At 45.0% G+C, this 14,182-nt stretch overlaps 1 protein-coding gene across 1 annotated transcript in view; it reads right to left on the minus strand.

Annotated features, from left to right (window-relative positions):
- Positions 1 to 312: 312 nt before the first annotated feature.
- The window catches only part of T265_11319 (hypothetical protein), a gene marked incomplete at both ends in the record, with an annotated part of 47,480 nt that continues 33,610 nt past the window's right edge, over positions 313 to 14,182 (minus strand). Inside the window, 9 exons of the mRNA XM_009177944.1 lie at positions 313 to 567; positions 2,677 to 2,774; positions 3,656 to 3,860; positions 6,790 to 6,916; positions 8,779 to 8,840; positions 9,873 to 10,179; positions 10,419 to 10,522; positions 11,567 to 11,704; positions 12,039 to 12,331. Coding sequence (XP_009176208.1) covers positions 313 to 567; positions 2,677 to 2,774; positions 3,656 to 3,860; positions 6,790 to 6,916; positions 8,779 to 8,840; positions 9,873 to 10,179; positions 10,419 to 10,522; positions 11,567 to 11,704; positions 12,039 to 12,331 — 1,589 coding nt within the window. The remainder of the gene's footprint in view (positions 568 to 2,676; positions 2,775 to 3,655; positions 3,861 to 6,789; positions 6,917 to 8,778; positions 8,841 to 9,872; positions 10,180 to 10,418; positions 10,523 to 11,566; positions 11,705 to 12,038; positions 12,332 to 14,182) is intronic.

Here is a 14,182-nt window from a genome sequence, read left to right on the forward strand (position 1 = left end):
AAACACTGCTGTTAGATCTCAGTAACCGCCCGTGATCCTATCCGATACACCAAAAAGACGCATGAAGGCTTCAGATGAACTAAAGATCACCAGAACACCAGTATATTGAAGCCATACAAGGGATCCGGCGCTCTATTCCTAATCAAAGCGGTTTACAGTCAGAAACGACCGCAGTTCTAACAAGTCTTACTTCCAGGGGATCAACTATAGGCAAGTTGGTGGTGTCACCATGGGAAATCCTGTGACACTCACCCTAGCAGTCATCAGAAGCCGGCATACGACAGGTACCGCGTTATAAAAGATAAATGATAGTTAACCCACCAGTGAGAGTTGGACATCTGATTTCCGTTTGTAAGGGGCGAGATGGACCAAGTGGTTAGAGCGCGAATTTACTGACCGGAAGGTCCGTGGTTCGAACCCGACTTCTGCCTCTCGACTTCCCCTGTCTAGGCTTGGGCGACCTGACAGCATCCCAGCCCTCGTCCTCACTCGTGTGGCATGGTAGCTAGGCACCGAAAGGGTGCTACAGCTGGACGGTCTATTTTTTTTCTCCGTTTGTGACAATCCCTACCAGAAAATTTTTATTACATGCAAAGCTGAGCTGGACAAAAAACTTCCGTTTCCTGACGTTTTGGCCTCCAGAAATACGAATAGTACGTCTTGCTCTGTATATCGGAAACCTACGTGGACTGCACAATACGTGAAATTAATAGGATTCTGTCCGGTGTAGTACCCATGCCGTCGGTTCTGCTTTACTCAATGAGGCTAGACAGATTTATCTTTGTCAGCATCTGTACTGCCTTTGTTGGGGCATGCGTGAAAACCCCGAGCAGTTTACTAGTTTTGCTCTCTATTGATGGACTTTGGTGATTCCGTCTGGTCACAAAGCGCACAATCTACTGTTCGCAGGAATCCATTCAAATACAACGTCTTCGAGATCAGAACGACTCCTACGTCGTGGACTTGGCTTCAGAAGCACGGGATATTCGAAGAATCAATTGCGAACAATTGGATCTTGTGAGTGTTTAGGGGTGCATAACCATGCCGGGGTCTTGTATGGGCTTTGACACAAAGCAGGAGCAATTTCTCTAGGATGATAGAAAATTTGTGAGGGAAGTCTCTTGAAAAATCTGGCAAAGAGAACTGATAACCAGTTCAAATATGTGGAACAGGTAACATATTCAAAATGACCTGCATATCTGAGGGATATGACCCAAGGAAAGCACTATGTGCAACGTACTCAATGTTTGTGAGCGAGCATCACGAGAGCATTTCAAAGGGACAACAGTTCACCGTCACCATGCTCTCACAATAAGTCATGTATCATGTGGTAACAAAATTATTAGAAGGAACAGCCAAAACAAAGTAAGATCGACATAGACCGGTGCGTGCGAAACAGTTACTCTGAAAACCAAACGCCGAGAAGGATGTACACTTACTTCAACATATTGACATGCGCCCATCGTCTATCAATCCTCTACAAAGTTAAAAAAAATGAAATAACTGAACAATTGCTAAATACAAGACATGACAAGCTGTTGAGAGCCGAAATAGTCACAATGTATGGGAAAATGGACAATACATCGACGTCAGCAAAGCACGCTGGAGATTTGAAGCTGACTAGGAACACCTATGGACCAACGAACCCGAGAGACGTGATGGCCAAACACTTGAAAAACATAGAAATTCTCCGCTTTCTGATGCACCATTGTCGAAATAACTGATCGCCCTGTACCTCATGTAAGAGAAATCGATCGCTAACAACGGAATTATCAGCAAGGCGTCAAAATACAACCTACAAAGGGTCGGAGTCGATGAATTGATTTTGCTAATCACACGCAAATGGGAAAAGCCATGGAATGATGGGCTGAAGAAAGCATAGACAAACTAGATTGACGGGGCTTGGTAACTCAGTCGGCAGAGCACCAGCACGATGAGCGGAGGGTCGGCGGTTCGGGTCTGTTCCAGGACGTGCCTTTCTGTTCACGCCATACAAACTTGGACTTCTCAGTAGTACGGTGGACAATCTACGCCGCTACACAGTAGTTGCAGGACAAAATACCACAAAGGTGCAAATGTGCCTGTGCGACCTCGGCGACAATAAGATCGGACAGTACACTGCAAAGACCGGGTTTTAACTACCTTGTCGAACGGAAAAGCGTAAATTCAAGGATGGACTGACAGCATCAGACACGCCTCAATGGTGCTGAACTGTACCATGAAAAAATAAGACTACGCAAAATAACCTCGATTCTTCAGCGTAGTGCAGTTCAACCACTTCTACATCAAACCTGCGAGCGTCACCTCTGTGGGCACGGGACATCCGGAAGGAGGTTTGGACGCTGATGTCTTTAACAAGTACTGAAATTGTCTATTGAAAATATCCCGAAGGTTTGTCATGACCTACCATACAAACAAACGAACTTCATCCCTTGAAATAGGATGTGGTGCAAAGCAACGAGTTTGTTGGCTAGCTGAAATTCAGCAACAATTTTTACTGAAGGATTCATTATATCATGTTGGTTCAGCTGAATATGACAGATGCGACTGTGAGTTTCATGGACCAGCAACCGTGTAGCAAGCAGCTAGATAGACAGCAATCAAAACAAGACGCAAACAAGATGCAATGATGAAGGAGAAAGGGTGGACGGGAAAACTCAAAGGACCGAAACTTACTTGAACCACAGCTTCGACGATAGGAGGGACCAAGGGAACGACTGCCGTGCTGAGGTAATGCGTTGGACAACCCCGAATAAACGGACGAACCACGAGACCTGTATGCTTGAGTAAAGGAGTGATAGCTCGTGCTTATGACCAGTCTTCTGTGGATAAAATATCCACACAATAACAAGTCTGCGTGAATTCGCTTGAATCAGATAGAAGATACCTGTGCTAATGGATCAATCGTTGGGCCTTACCCCTTGTGAATGTTACGCGCAGCTAAACAATCATATACAAGAGTTGTGAGGTGTAACACACAATGTGAACACCCGCCTATGACTAGATCTTTGCAATGTGCCACAAATACTATGATAATTGTACAGAGTGACACTGATATACCGGTTTTTAATATTCATTAAGGGAGTCGGATATCAGGCATCTTTCATGATCGCACGCCTGGACAAATCCCTGAAAAGTGCAGCAGACAACCTAAACGCTAAGCAGGGGCCGAAAACAAGATGAAACGGTATGAAATAATCAAATCCTCGGTATCCGATCTTCCAATCGCCAGTTTATCCCTGTGTCTTAATTGGACCCTGCTTCCTTAGGATTAAAAGGCTCGGGTGAATTTCAGGGCAAGCGGCTGTAATCCTCTCACTGAAGCCAACGTATGTGTGGTCCAGGGATATGAAACTATTCGGTTGTTGCTGTTCAAAAAATGCAAATTATTTTATAACTTTGTGCTGCAGTTTATACGTGAACCAGCACTAAATAAGTAAGTGGCCAACGGTACCGACAGAGTCAATATTCTCATATGAGAATGGAAAGGTGGTAAAAAACGCGGCGGCCCCCGACAGGCGACCCCATATAAAGGGATACCCAGTAAAATCAATTACAGGCTAAACTATAGCTCGAAAGTAATGCAGGTCCCGGAAAGATTGTACACACTGTCAGAAAATAGACAGGGATAAGCGCCAAAGGATACGTAATAAACTGTTCAGCTTCAAATCTGGTATATGATCGAACGAGCCACAACAACCTATGTGCAGGATTGTGGCAAGCTGATCAGCCGGGAGTTGATACAGCTTAGGAGCCAGACCGGTGAACAATAGCCCGACAATCGTTAACAAGTTTTCGTGGACCTCGAAGAGGCATGACCGGATCCGTTCGAGGGAAGATTTCTCCTCGGAGGCAGGTTGCTGAATGTGGAAAGAGAGAGGAAAAGTGATGATGGTGTACCATAAACATATTTGGGAAAACGTTTCGTCTACGCACTCGCAGGTTGGGTCTGATTCGGCGTACTAGTGAAGAGTGACGAGAAAATTCATCACGGGACACAGCTGCATTACTGCCACCACCGAGAAGGAATGATCTATGGCGCCTTGTCTACTACCCATTACGCTGGAGCTTCACCAGTGTCACCATATTTTATTTAAATGTTGTGGGGGAAAAAGACTAAAATTGGAAAATGTGACCTGGTGAAAGGCCGCTTCAAGAACCCCGAAGTGCCTCCGCTTACTCATGATTTGCGTCGAAACTGACAACACCATCAGTAACGGTTAGCAGTATCACCGGACAAACCCAGGGAGGGTCATTCGGACGTTGTTCCCGAAGGCAGATCACACCGATAATTCATTACAGCTTTCGTTCCCTTCCACAAGATTATAGGGTGCTGGTGGTGAGTTTCTTCTCCCATGAATCTGAAACTTCCAGGACAAGCAAAACGCTGTACAACCCAAGCGCTCCACACTGGATCACAAGTGGTGTGAAAAACATGGACTTGTAGTTTTTGGGTGCTACGGACAGAAACACAAGACCTTGGTGCGTTTTGTGCTTTCTGCTCCTCTTCACAGACGAGAACCCTGTCGTCCTCATACGTTTTTTCGATAAGGTTTGTGCCGGAAAAATGATTCCGAAGACAGCCCAACATTCGTCTCATAATGTCTGATTGACGTAGAGGTTAGTCTGAAACGTTTATGGAGTCTGGCGTGATCTAAATTTTCCTATTTGTATAAAAATTCAGTATTTCGTAAAATGTGTAAAACGAAGACAATTGATTTGAATAGTGCCCTTACAAGAATAGTGCATTTTGTTGTTTCAGGTCAGTTTGACCGGAACTAAAAAAACATTCGCTGCATCGATCTCATGTAGTGCTTTATCGAATAGTACGTTTAGTGTGAAAATGTTGGCATTTCTGTGGTTTGGTCTAGCTGGATCCAGATGTACGGTCGGTTGTGAATTCAACCGTAAGACAATTTCGCGAGCGCATTGATGCTCTACAACGGACTACGTATATTCTTGTAGATGTCTGTATTACCGTTTCACTGAGTCGATTAATCATACGTGGGTGAATCCTATGAAACTCATGGGTTGTGCATAACCGCAGTGTACTGTTGACAAGTGACACCGAGTGGTATTCGAATGAAATGACCGAAAATCGGAATTGGAGGATTGGAGCGAAAAGAAACACGGCGGCATATGGTTATCTTCTTATGTCGCTCTCCGCGTGATACTTCCAAAGATGACAACGCTCTAACCTACGAGGTACTGTGGTGGGATAGGAAGGTCGTTTCAGTACAAACCGAGCAGAGCGGAGCAAGAAGAGCATAATCTATTCAACAGAACTCAAAATGGTATGACAGAAAACCATATGACTGTCGGTATTGATGAAATCGAGTAGACCGATGATATTTCCATACTCCGTGAAAACGTAGAGCTACCGAGTATTCCTGATTAATGCGGCTACCAGGCGGGACTCGTCGAACAAAAAAAGAACACAATAAAACTCTTCTCAACGAAAGGAGGTATTAACCAAATAATCCTTCGCACGAAAAGTGAGCGCGTCACTTTATTTTGGCAATTGGATTCTGCAATTCGTAAGACCAAGCTAAAGGGTGTCTAGGAGAGTGAGCCCAAGAGCCTACGAGTGCCCATGGTTTGTAGGTTCCAAATAGAAAATGATATTAGAATTCACATGAGTGCTCTAAAAGACTCTATGGTCAATGCATGATACACGCCACCAGTAATTCATACCGATGTCATCGACGCGGGTTCGTGGCTGGTCCATGGTTGGATGGCACTAGGTAGTAGGATCTTCTCGAGTAGTACTGCGAGAAAACGGGTTGCGGTCATACGGGACTGCATAATTCGTTCGTCACTGTTCAAATGTCGACCATCTGGATGAATCTGCTTGCGTGAATTATGGCTGCATGTAAGCTGAGGTGACACCACGGCGGGCACTCCTAGGTATGATGACAATAAGAGCCTAAAAGCAAGGCACTATGTAAAAAAAGCTTGTCCAGCGGACAGTGCGGTGTCACTTCGGCCACAGAGGAACAAGCCACCACACATGATTAAGTAACTAACCTGTAAAACTATGCAACTGTCTTTGTCGGGTCAAAATTCATTGATTAACCTTACATGAGTTCCGTGGGTTTCACAAGGACAGCTCAAAGAAACTGGAGGAGTTATGAAGATTCACAAACCACCGTGCCACAAGTGGGTCTGGTCTTTTGGCGACGCAAAACGGCGCTTAGGTCGGCAACTATCCTCCATGTTTTTGTGACCGCAATCCATCATGATGAGCACTGTTCAACAGAAGGCTCGGGTGAGATAATCATTCGCGCTGTACGGACTACGGATTGCTTTCCCTCAATCCAGGCTAAAACCACTTCAGAATGATACTTAACGGGATCTCATCATCATCGTCACCATCGAAAGCATGATATCAGAGTTTAACACTGATGCCTCGCTGCCGTATAACGATATTTAGTTGTGACGAGGTCCCTTAGGTCTTGTGGGATTACACTGTACAAAGTATCAGAGTGGTAAATCCGTAATCCTAAACACCTGTGTATATTCCTCATACGAGCATTGAATGGTAAATTACAGAGCGCCGTACGAGCATGACTTCCGTAAGCGAAAATACCCATGAACTGGAAGAAACATGAGTGCGGGTTTCGGTCGACGTGTTTGGACAAAAGCATGGATTGTCATGGCCCTATTTATAGCGAAGGGATACCGCTGGAAAAACGGGCCTCAAGAAGCTCAATGAAACGGAATGAACGAAATGGGAAGATTGCCAAGGGTCCGGAAGCCATTACCTAATTCGGCAAACTTATCACTGACCTGTTCTGTGATGCCGACTTGTAGAGACAAAAGAGTGAATTTGACGTGTTCCGTCAGCTCGAAAGCAGGTAGGACCGTTGGGTGAACTCGTGCAAGGTTTTCAGGAAGCCAAAGTTCGTTAAACGCCCTGAAAACAAGAAATCTGTGCATAGTTAGCAAGCCAGAAGTATGTGCCACACGGCTTCAGTGTGCGGTTGACATAGCTCGGTGATTATCTCAGGATGATCTAAATACGAATCAAAGCACGCCCTGACTGTGCAAAGAAACGCCTAAAAATGCCTGGAATAGGCTACACTTGGGGTTCCACACATCGCTCTGTGATAAGACAGTACTTTAGATGCATTAGGAGCGCGATAATTGACAGTTTATCACGAAAGAATTCAGCACAAGTTAATGTGTCACTCGAAGGAAGTTGCCCAGGGGTAAGGTGACCAGCGGCCGATTTTCCTCCCGAGTGAAGGTCAGTCTGAATCAGTGTCGGTAGATACCTCATAGATAAGTGATTACCGATAGGCTCGTTTGTGCACGTAGGCTTGTGCTCTAGTCGCACGCTTCTAATTGTGCTAAACTCTATGCAGTTGTATTTTGATCCTGTGATCTGCACGCAAATTTCTGCTATTCATGCGTGTATTCAGTGCACTTATCTACCAATGGATCATGTCCACTAAGGTACGTCTCCCCATGAGGAAACCGTTTAGGTGGAAAGGAAACATCCCCAGCACTGGACAGAAACAGATCCCTAATTCTCCAAATGGCCAAGAAACAACACACCAAAAAGTTAACGACATAAACACTGTCGATGTGCCGTCCCTCCTAACATCAATGGGTGCTTCTTCATTGGAAATAACCTAGCTTGGCAAATAAGTTAGCTCAATTAGCACACACAATGTCATTTTTCGACTTATATCAGAGCAATCTGAACTAAACGTAAGCGGTCGGAAGCTTAAGATGAAACGAAGCCCGAAAACCCGTTGGGGTCCCAATTAAAACTACAGTTTTTGGCATACTATTAGAATTCATTCTCGTGACGCAGTATGCCGTTTTCAGATACTTGCTCAAATTCAGCTGGGTAACATCACATGATAGCCCTTACATGAGGTCAGGACGATGCATCTGTGCGAATGCAATTGAGTATTAAAGAGATCCATTTCAGCTTCAAGGAAAAATAGTCGAACGTTGAAGGAACACTTCGATATTCCGCCCCAAAGTCTTCCTTGAAGTATACATCGCTGTGTAAGTCCGTCAGAGTTTGTGGGAAGTCTTTGAAATAAGGTTGCTGAAAACTCCTCGATCACATGAGTAGTGCATTACAAAAATGTATACGTATTGCGATATCTCGAATATCCCAGCAACTGAAACATGAGGCGGCCTGGTGCAGCACATTCAGTTGCCTGGAAATATCAAAACCGAGAGATTCAGCTGGGTCCCAGGTGAGTCTCTCGAAAAACCAAATTTATTTGCAAATGAGTGTATTTCGCTGGTTTTTGGGAAGTCGTTTTTCCAAAACTGTTCCTACACAATTCGCGGACCTATAAAAAGACGTATGCACTGCCAAATCACACTAGTCTAGAATGCTGTAGATGAACCAGGATTGACACCAACCCTTTCAAGTGTTCAGAATTGTATGGAACGTGTCGGGGATTCCCCGGGGAAGGGCGTGCGCGCAAAAGCAGCCAAGCTAATCACAAACCCTTATCAAAACAGCTCCAACGTGAAGAACGCAGGCAATGTGGTATCGTTCAATAGTTTGGTGAAATAAGGGAAGCATCGATTTAACGATTGGAACCTTCTTGAATTGCTGGAACAACTAAGGAAATAAAGTGCTTGTAGCTCTGTTTGACTGACTGAATTTTGGATCACCAAACGAACGGCCTGAGTGCTGCTAAACAGTGTTTCGTAAAAAGATTTGACACTAGATTGAAGTGGATACCTGACACAGTGAACTGGCCTTCCAATGGCATACAGCTGTCTCGAAGCACTTCGACTTACCGTAATACAACCAGTACGGAAGGTAGGAGCGGTTCCAGTAAAGGCACGCTGATATAGTCCAGCTGAGAAACAAGATGTACACATATAGAACAGATGGTCATGTAGGACAAGACAAAAGCAACATGTCGCCTGAACAGGAAACAAAAAACAGTCTCGGGTTCGCGCAGTCATTCAGACTAAAGATGAATAGCAGGGAATGTAGGGAGGCAGATGCAAAGTGAGAATGTTTCTATGGGGTACCAGCGAGAAGATATCACCATTGCACGAATACCAGCTTACATAAGTGCCAAGAGCTCCACAATATGGGGCAGAAATACAAACGGATTTCTCACTTAAATGAGAGACCAAGGTCACTTAGGCCATCTCGCAGCCTAGTGCATTAAGTAACGGTCGAGGTTACAACCCACCGTCCTCTTGAGAGTAACATAAGTAATTTCAATCAATATGTCAAAATGCCTCCTGATCCAGTAGACCTAATCCTCACTATGGGTACTTCCCTAATTTACACATTCGGAAGCACGCAGCTGCTTGCCTTCGTCAGCCAACGTTAAGGGTAAACGGCAGTCAGTTCGAAAGGACTATTTCAATTTCTCAAGCATCCCGTCATCTGTCGCCGCTCGTGACCTTCCCAAGGGTAGTTGTCACAATCTTCTGCAAATTCGTTTAGAAATGCATTGCCGACAGGCTTTGTTGTATTCATCAAGGACCTCTGTCACAGTCAATGCACCGTGAAACGATAAGGATACTTCAATCATTTCTTCAACGGCTCCGCCAATTATGCATTTCTGCGTTGACGAGACTGGTATAGAACTAACTATTCTGATTCCAAATAATAGAACGAATGAACGGAAGCGAAAAAATATCTCGTTAAGTCCAAACAAGTAGTTAGATTGGCAATCAATGACGATTCACACTAAGCAGACCCTAGGAGAAGCGTGACAGCGAACCGCCACATAAAAAACACCAAGGGTACACGAAATATCTATGGAGGGAATCAAGACACCTTGGTGAGTGGTTTGTAAATCAACAAATACTGGACTAAGCCTGTCACAGAAATGCCAAGATGTTAAAACTACATGAAATTTTATGCTTACCTGTTCCCGGGTAGGTGGATCTGATATACGTCTGGCCGTAGCCAAAAGGGATAACACGTTCTGGCCCAGGGTAATCCGCATCTGCACATGGGCTGACTGGGCATCCCCATGTTCAGACAGAGGAAGATCTAGCCCCAGCAGAGTAAGTAAGGCGGGGCTCCCATTTGTACAGGCATTAAATATGGGAAACAGTGGATTTGATTCTGTGTTTACACTGGACACTGGCGTGCACCAGGCACTGGTTACGTGGGCGAGCAGACGGGCTAGCAAGTCTTTCTGTACACTGACTGGATGCGGAAGACGGAAGCTAAAAGCCGAAGACAAAGAAAATGAAATGTAGGAAAGAGGGATAAGTAGTGTTCATGAGTTAGTCGACATATTGCCCACACAGTAGGAGACAGAAAAAAAGCCTTGCTGCACCAAACGTTATCGGTGTGTCAGTGGCGAATACTGAACCTTATACATCCGTCAAACCCAAGCCACACACTTGGCTATCGGATGCCCTGCAACGACCTGAGAAACTAGAATACAAAGGCCACAACTTACCAGAGTATGATTAAGGATTCCAGTAAAACGCACTTTTCGACAACACCACTGTTTGGATCCGCCCACAGGCTTGTAACTTCGTTCGCGATTGATTCGAAGTACGGCTAGACCATGGAGAACAGACAAGGCCTAATTAGTTCGACACCGAAGAGTGCACTAAATCCGCAGTTATAAACATCTTAAAATACACTCAGTTGAAAATGTTTCATCGAGGTTGACGAGAAGGGAATAACAACGTCTAAATCAGTGATAAGCGTGGTGGTGAACACTACCACGAGGGTCCAAAAGCAGTCATCATTTCAACCAGTAGATTGGATGAACTAACCTTCGAAGTATAGCGAGGAGCTATGTGAAAAAGATCAAAGTGAATTTCGAGTTCGAAAACTATCGAACATAGCATTTGCCACCCCCCCAGGGGAAACAGCTCTGAGGGTTGTTTCTTTCAAGGGGCATACTTCTTTCCCCGACAGGCGAATAACACGAATCATCGTCCCGTAATAAGGTAAGTTCACGTGTATTTGCATAATCTCAAATCCTCTTATGTTGAACAGGCACGAAGAATCGATTGACATTTCCACAGTCATGTACTTCGGCATAATTACATTCTGTTAAAATAGCAAATACGTTGCATATTTCAATGAACGTTACGGCACACTCGACGAAGATTGAGCCACAGAGGAAGACAGTCCGTATCACTGGATGAGGTGTGTTTTTGGCGTTCCGGTAAGGAAGTCATCGGGCAAACGTCGCGATAACTATTTCAAGGTAATTATTTATCGTCCAGCTGCAACGCCCTTTCTGTGTCTATCTGCCATGCTACCTGAAGGAAGCACGAGGGCTGGGATACTGCCAGGTTGCCCAAGCCTAGACAGAGGAAATCGAGAGGCAGAGGTCGGGTTCGAACCACGGACCTTCTGATCAGTAAATTCGCGCTCTGACCACTTGAGCCACCTCGACCCTTATTGCAGTGTGCGCTCATGTGAGGTCCTGATGGGTGCTTTTTGCAGAAACGTACGTAATAGAAAAACATTTCGCTACTATACAATACTTCCACCAAGGCTGTGGAGATGAGGACCCACTAGAAGTGTTTGGGTGCTGTCTAAGGTGGACAGACGGGCAACTTCAATAGAACAACTCATTGGACTTACCATTATTCGTTCCGGATTAGCACGAGTTAGTCGAAAGAATGCCGTGGCTACAGCCATGTGCATAGTCTTCACACATCTGGGTCGGCGAACAGGGTAAGCTGAGCTTGCATCGGGGTTATATCGGAAACAGGCGAAGAGCTATAACAGAAAGGTTCGGTGAAAACCAAGAGGTCCAGGATGTTAGAAGTATACTCAGATCAGAAGTGCAACTGAGAAGGTTGTTTGGAAAGGTCAATTTTCCCCAAATGACTGATTAAATAAAAGCAGACACGTTTCAAGGCAGAATGAACATGAGTTCGTAAGAGTACTTCGCGTAGACAGTGAAATAATGGATGTGTGCACATAGGTTCATTGAAGATTGAACACTAGATACCCAGTGAAAAACATTGCTAGGCCAAATTCAGCTGCATGAGATTAAAGACTGAAAATACACGATACGTCACATAGAAAATCCATAGTACAAATAACTCACCAACATCAGGAGCGGCACCAACAATTCAGCATCATATCGTGAATCGGTCTGCTGCATAAGCATCGAAGCACAAGTAGCCTGTTTCCCACGCAGTGTTGGGTCCAACATCGCGGGAGATTGAAGAAACTGTCGCAACAGGTTGGACATGGCATGATCAAACTGGTCCGTTTGTCCACATGCAACGAATCCCTCTTTCAAGGGTGATAACGTGTGTTCATACAGGAGCTCCAGCGTGTCCCAATCGTACACAATGGGTGAGTCCAGAGGAAGGTACTTGCCAAGATCAGTCAACTCTATCGGTAAACAGTACAGATGGGTCAAATGTGGACTGTGTATGCGCCTTCATGTCAAGCAGTTTAATATGTAAGAATTCAATCATGGAGTTTTGTCCCACTACTAACAAAGCGGTGAGTGCCACTTCCTCTCCTACTGAAGTTCATTAGTACTGCGTCCGATTAAATTCGACCTACAGGGAACACATTCTCCATGACCACAAAATTCAGAAACTTTACACAGGGTTGCCAAAGGAAATCGTAGATGATTCCGTGCATGCGGTCCAACCACAAATAGGTCGACCACGATCGGTCTAGCAATGAGGAGGTGTACATGAAACCTCATTTAGCGCTTCTCAAGAGCAGAAAGTCAATCGGAGATTTCTACATCGAATTGGGGCGAGATGGCACAAGTGGGTAGAGCGTGAATTTCTAATCGGAAAAACTTTACACAGGGTTGCCAAAGGAAATCGTAGATGATTCCGTGCATGCGGTCCAACCACAAATAGGTCGACCACGATCGGTCTAGCAATGAGGAGGTGTACATGAAACCTCATTTAGCGCTTCTCAAGAGCAGAAAGTCAATCGGAGATTTCTACATCGAATTGGGGCGAGATGGCACAAGTGGGTAGAGCGTGAATTTACTAATCGGAAGGTCCGTGGTTCGAGCCGAACTCCGTCTCTCGATTTCCCCTGTCTAGGCTTGGGCAACCTGGCAGTATCTCATCCCTCGTGCTTCCTTCGGGTTGCATGGCAGCTGGGCACCGAAGGAGTGTTACAGCTGAACGTTGCAACGTCTAACTGTATCCATGAAATGTACAAACGGCCATTCGGTTTCAAGCACTACAAATAGTTTCCTTTCAAAGTTGTCCGAAAGTCTGCAACGTTAGCAGAGCCCGATAATCACATGCGGATAATTGGGGATGATGAACAGTACTTACCCAATGCAAAAAGGGAAATGGGCTTCTTTTAGCGAAGTGACCTCATCGTGAGGACCAAGCACTGTGTTGTAGTTGAAAAGACCATCGTTGTGGGTTCTAAGTAGTAGCGATCGATCTTGAGGGAGGAGATAATCTAGCCACGTTTGGGGAACAATGAACCAGACGATGCTGACATCTGATGTGTTTAAACAAATTGTGTGGATTCTGACAGTTCATCCAAAGAAACTAGCGTACGTTTCTCTGTCTGTACTTTTCAATCCAAAATTCGTCACACAGCAGGGGAGTAATACAGCAGCAAGCGGGTAATCAAGACATGCGTGCATTTCATATCAGTTTACGGGATCTGATACCATTTGACCACGGAAGTCATGATACGCTTGGTTCGCTGTGTCAACGAGGACCGCAACTATCCGACCGTGTTGAACTATGAATGATGCTGCTGAGTACGAAAAACACTAAGATGTGATAAAACGAAGCGTTGCATGAGGTCTCGTCATTATTTAGCCTGCAGTTTTATTAAGCACTATATTGGACTGTCAATATTATGTGAAAAAAAGAACGAGATGAATAAGTCAAACGTTTTGGATAATGATTTGTACGGTGTCCTATTTTTCATCGTATATAAGCTGGGACTGCAACCGGGTGTAGCATAAAACCCTGTAGGGTCGTGCAAATGTGGCATCTTCCGGGCAAGTGTTTCTATGCAATCTAAAAGCAGTAGGCTGGCTGAGGTATCACCAAGATGGTCGTTGGTTTGTTCGCTGAGCTGGGCACTACGCCAAAGCCTAAACAAGAGTTATCAGAAAGCCAGAGTTGGGTTCGTAGCACAACAGCAGCTCGCGCCTGGATCACTCAGCTATTGACGGTTCATAAATTGAGCACCGTGAAGAGTAATTTTTCAATTCCCTTGCAAGAGGACTACCTTACCACC

The sequence above is a fragment of the Opisthorchis viverrini genome (genome assembly GCF_000715545.1).
Source record: "Opisthorchis viverrini unplaced genomic scaffold opera_v5_475, whole genome shotgun sequence".
NCBI classification, from domain to species: Eukaryota; Metazoa; Platyhelminthes; class Trematoda; order Opisthorchiida; family Opisthorchiidae; genus Opisthorchis; species Opisthorchis viverrini.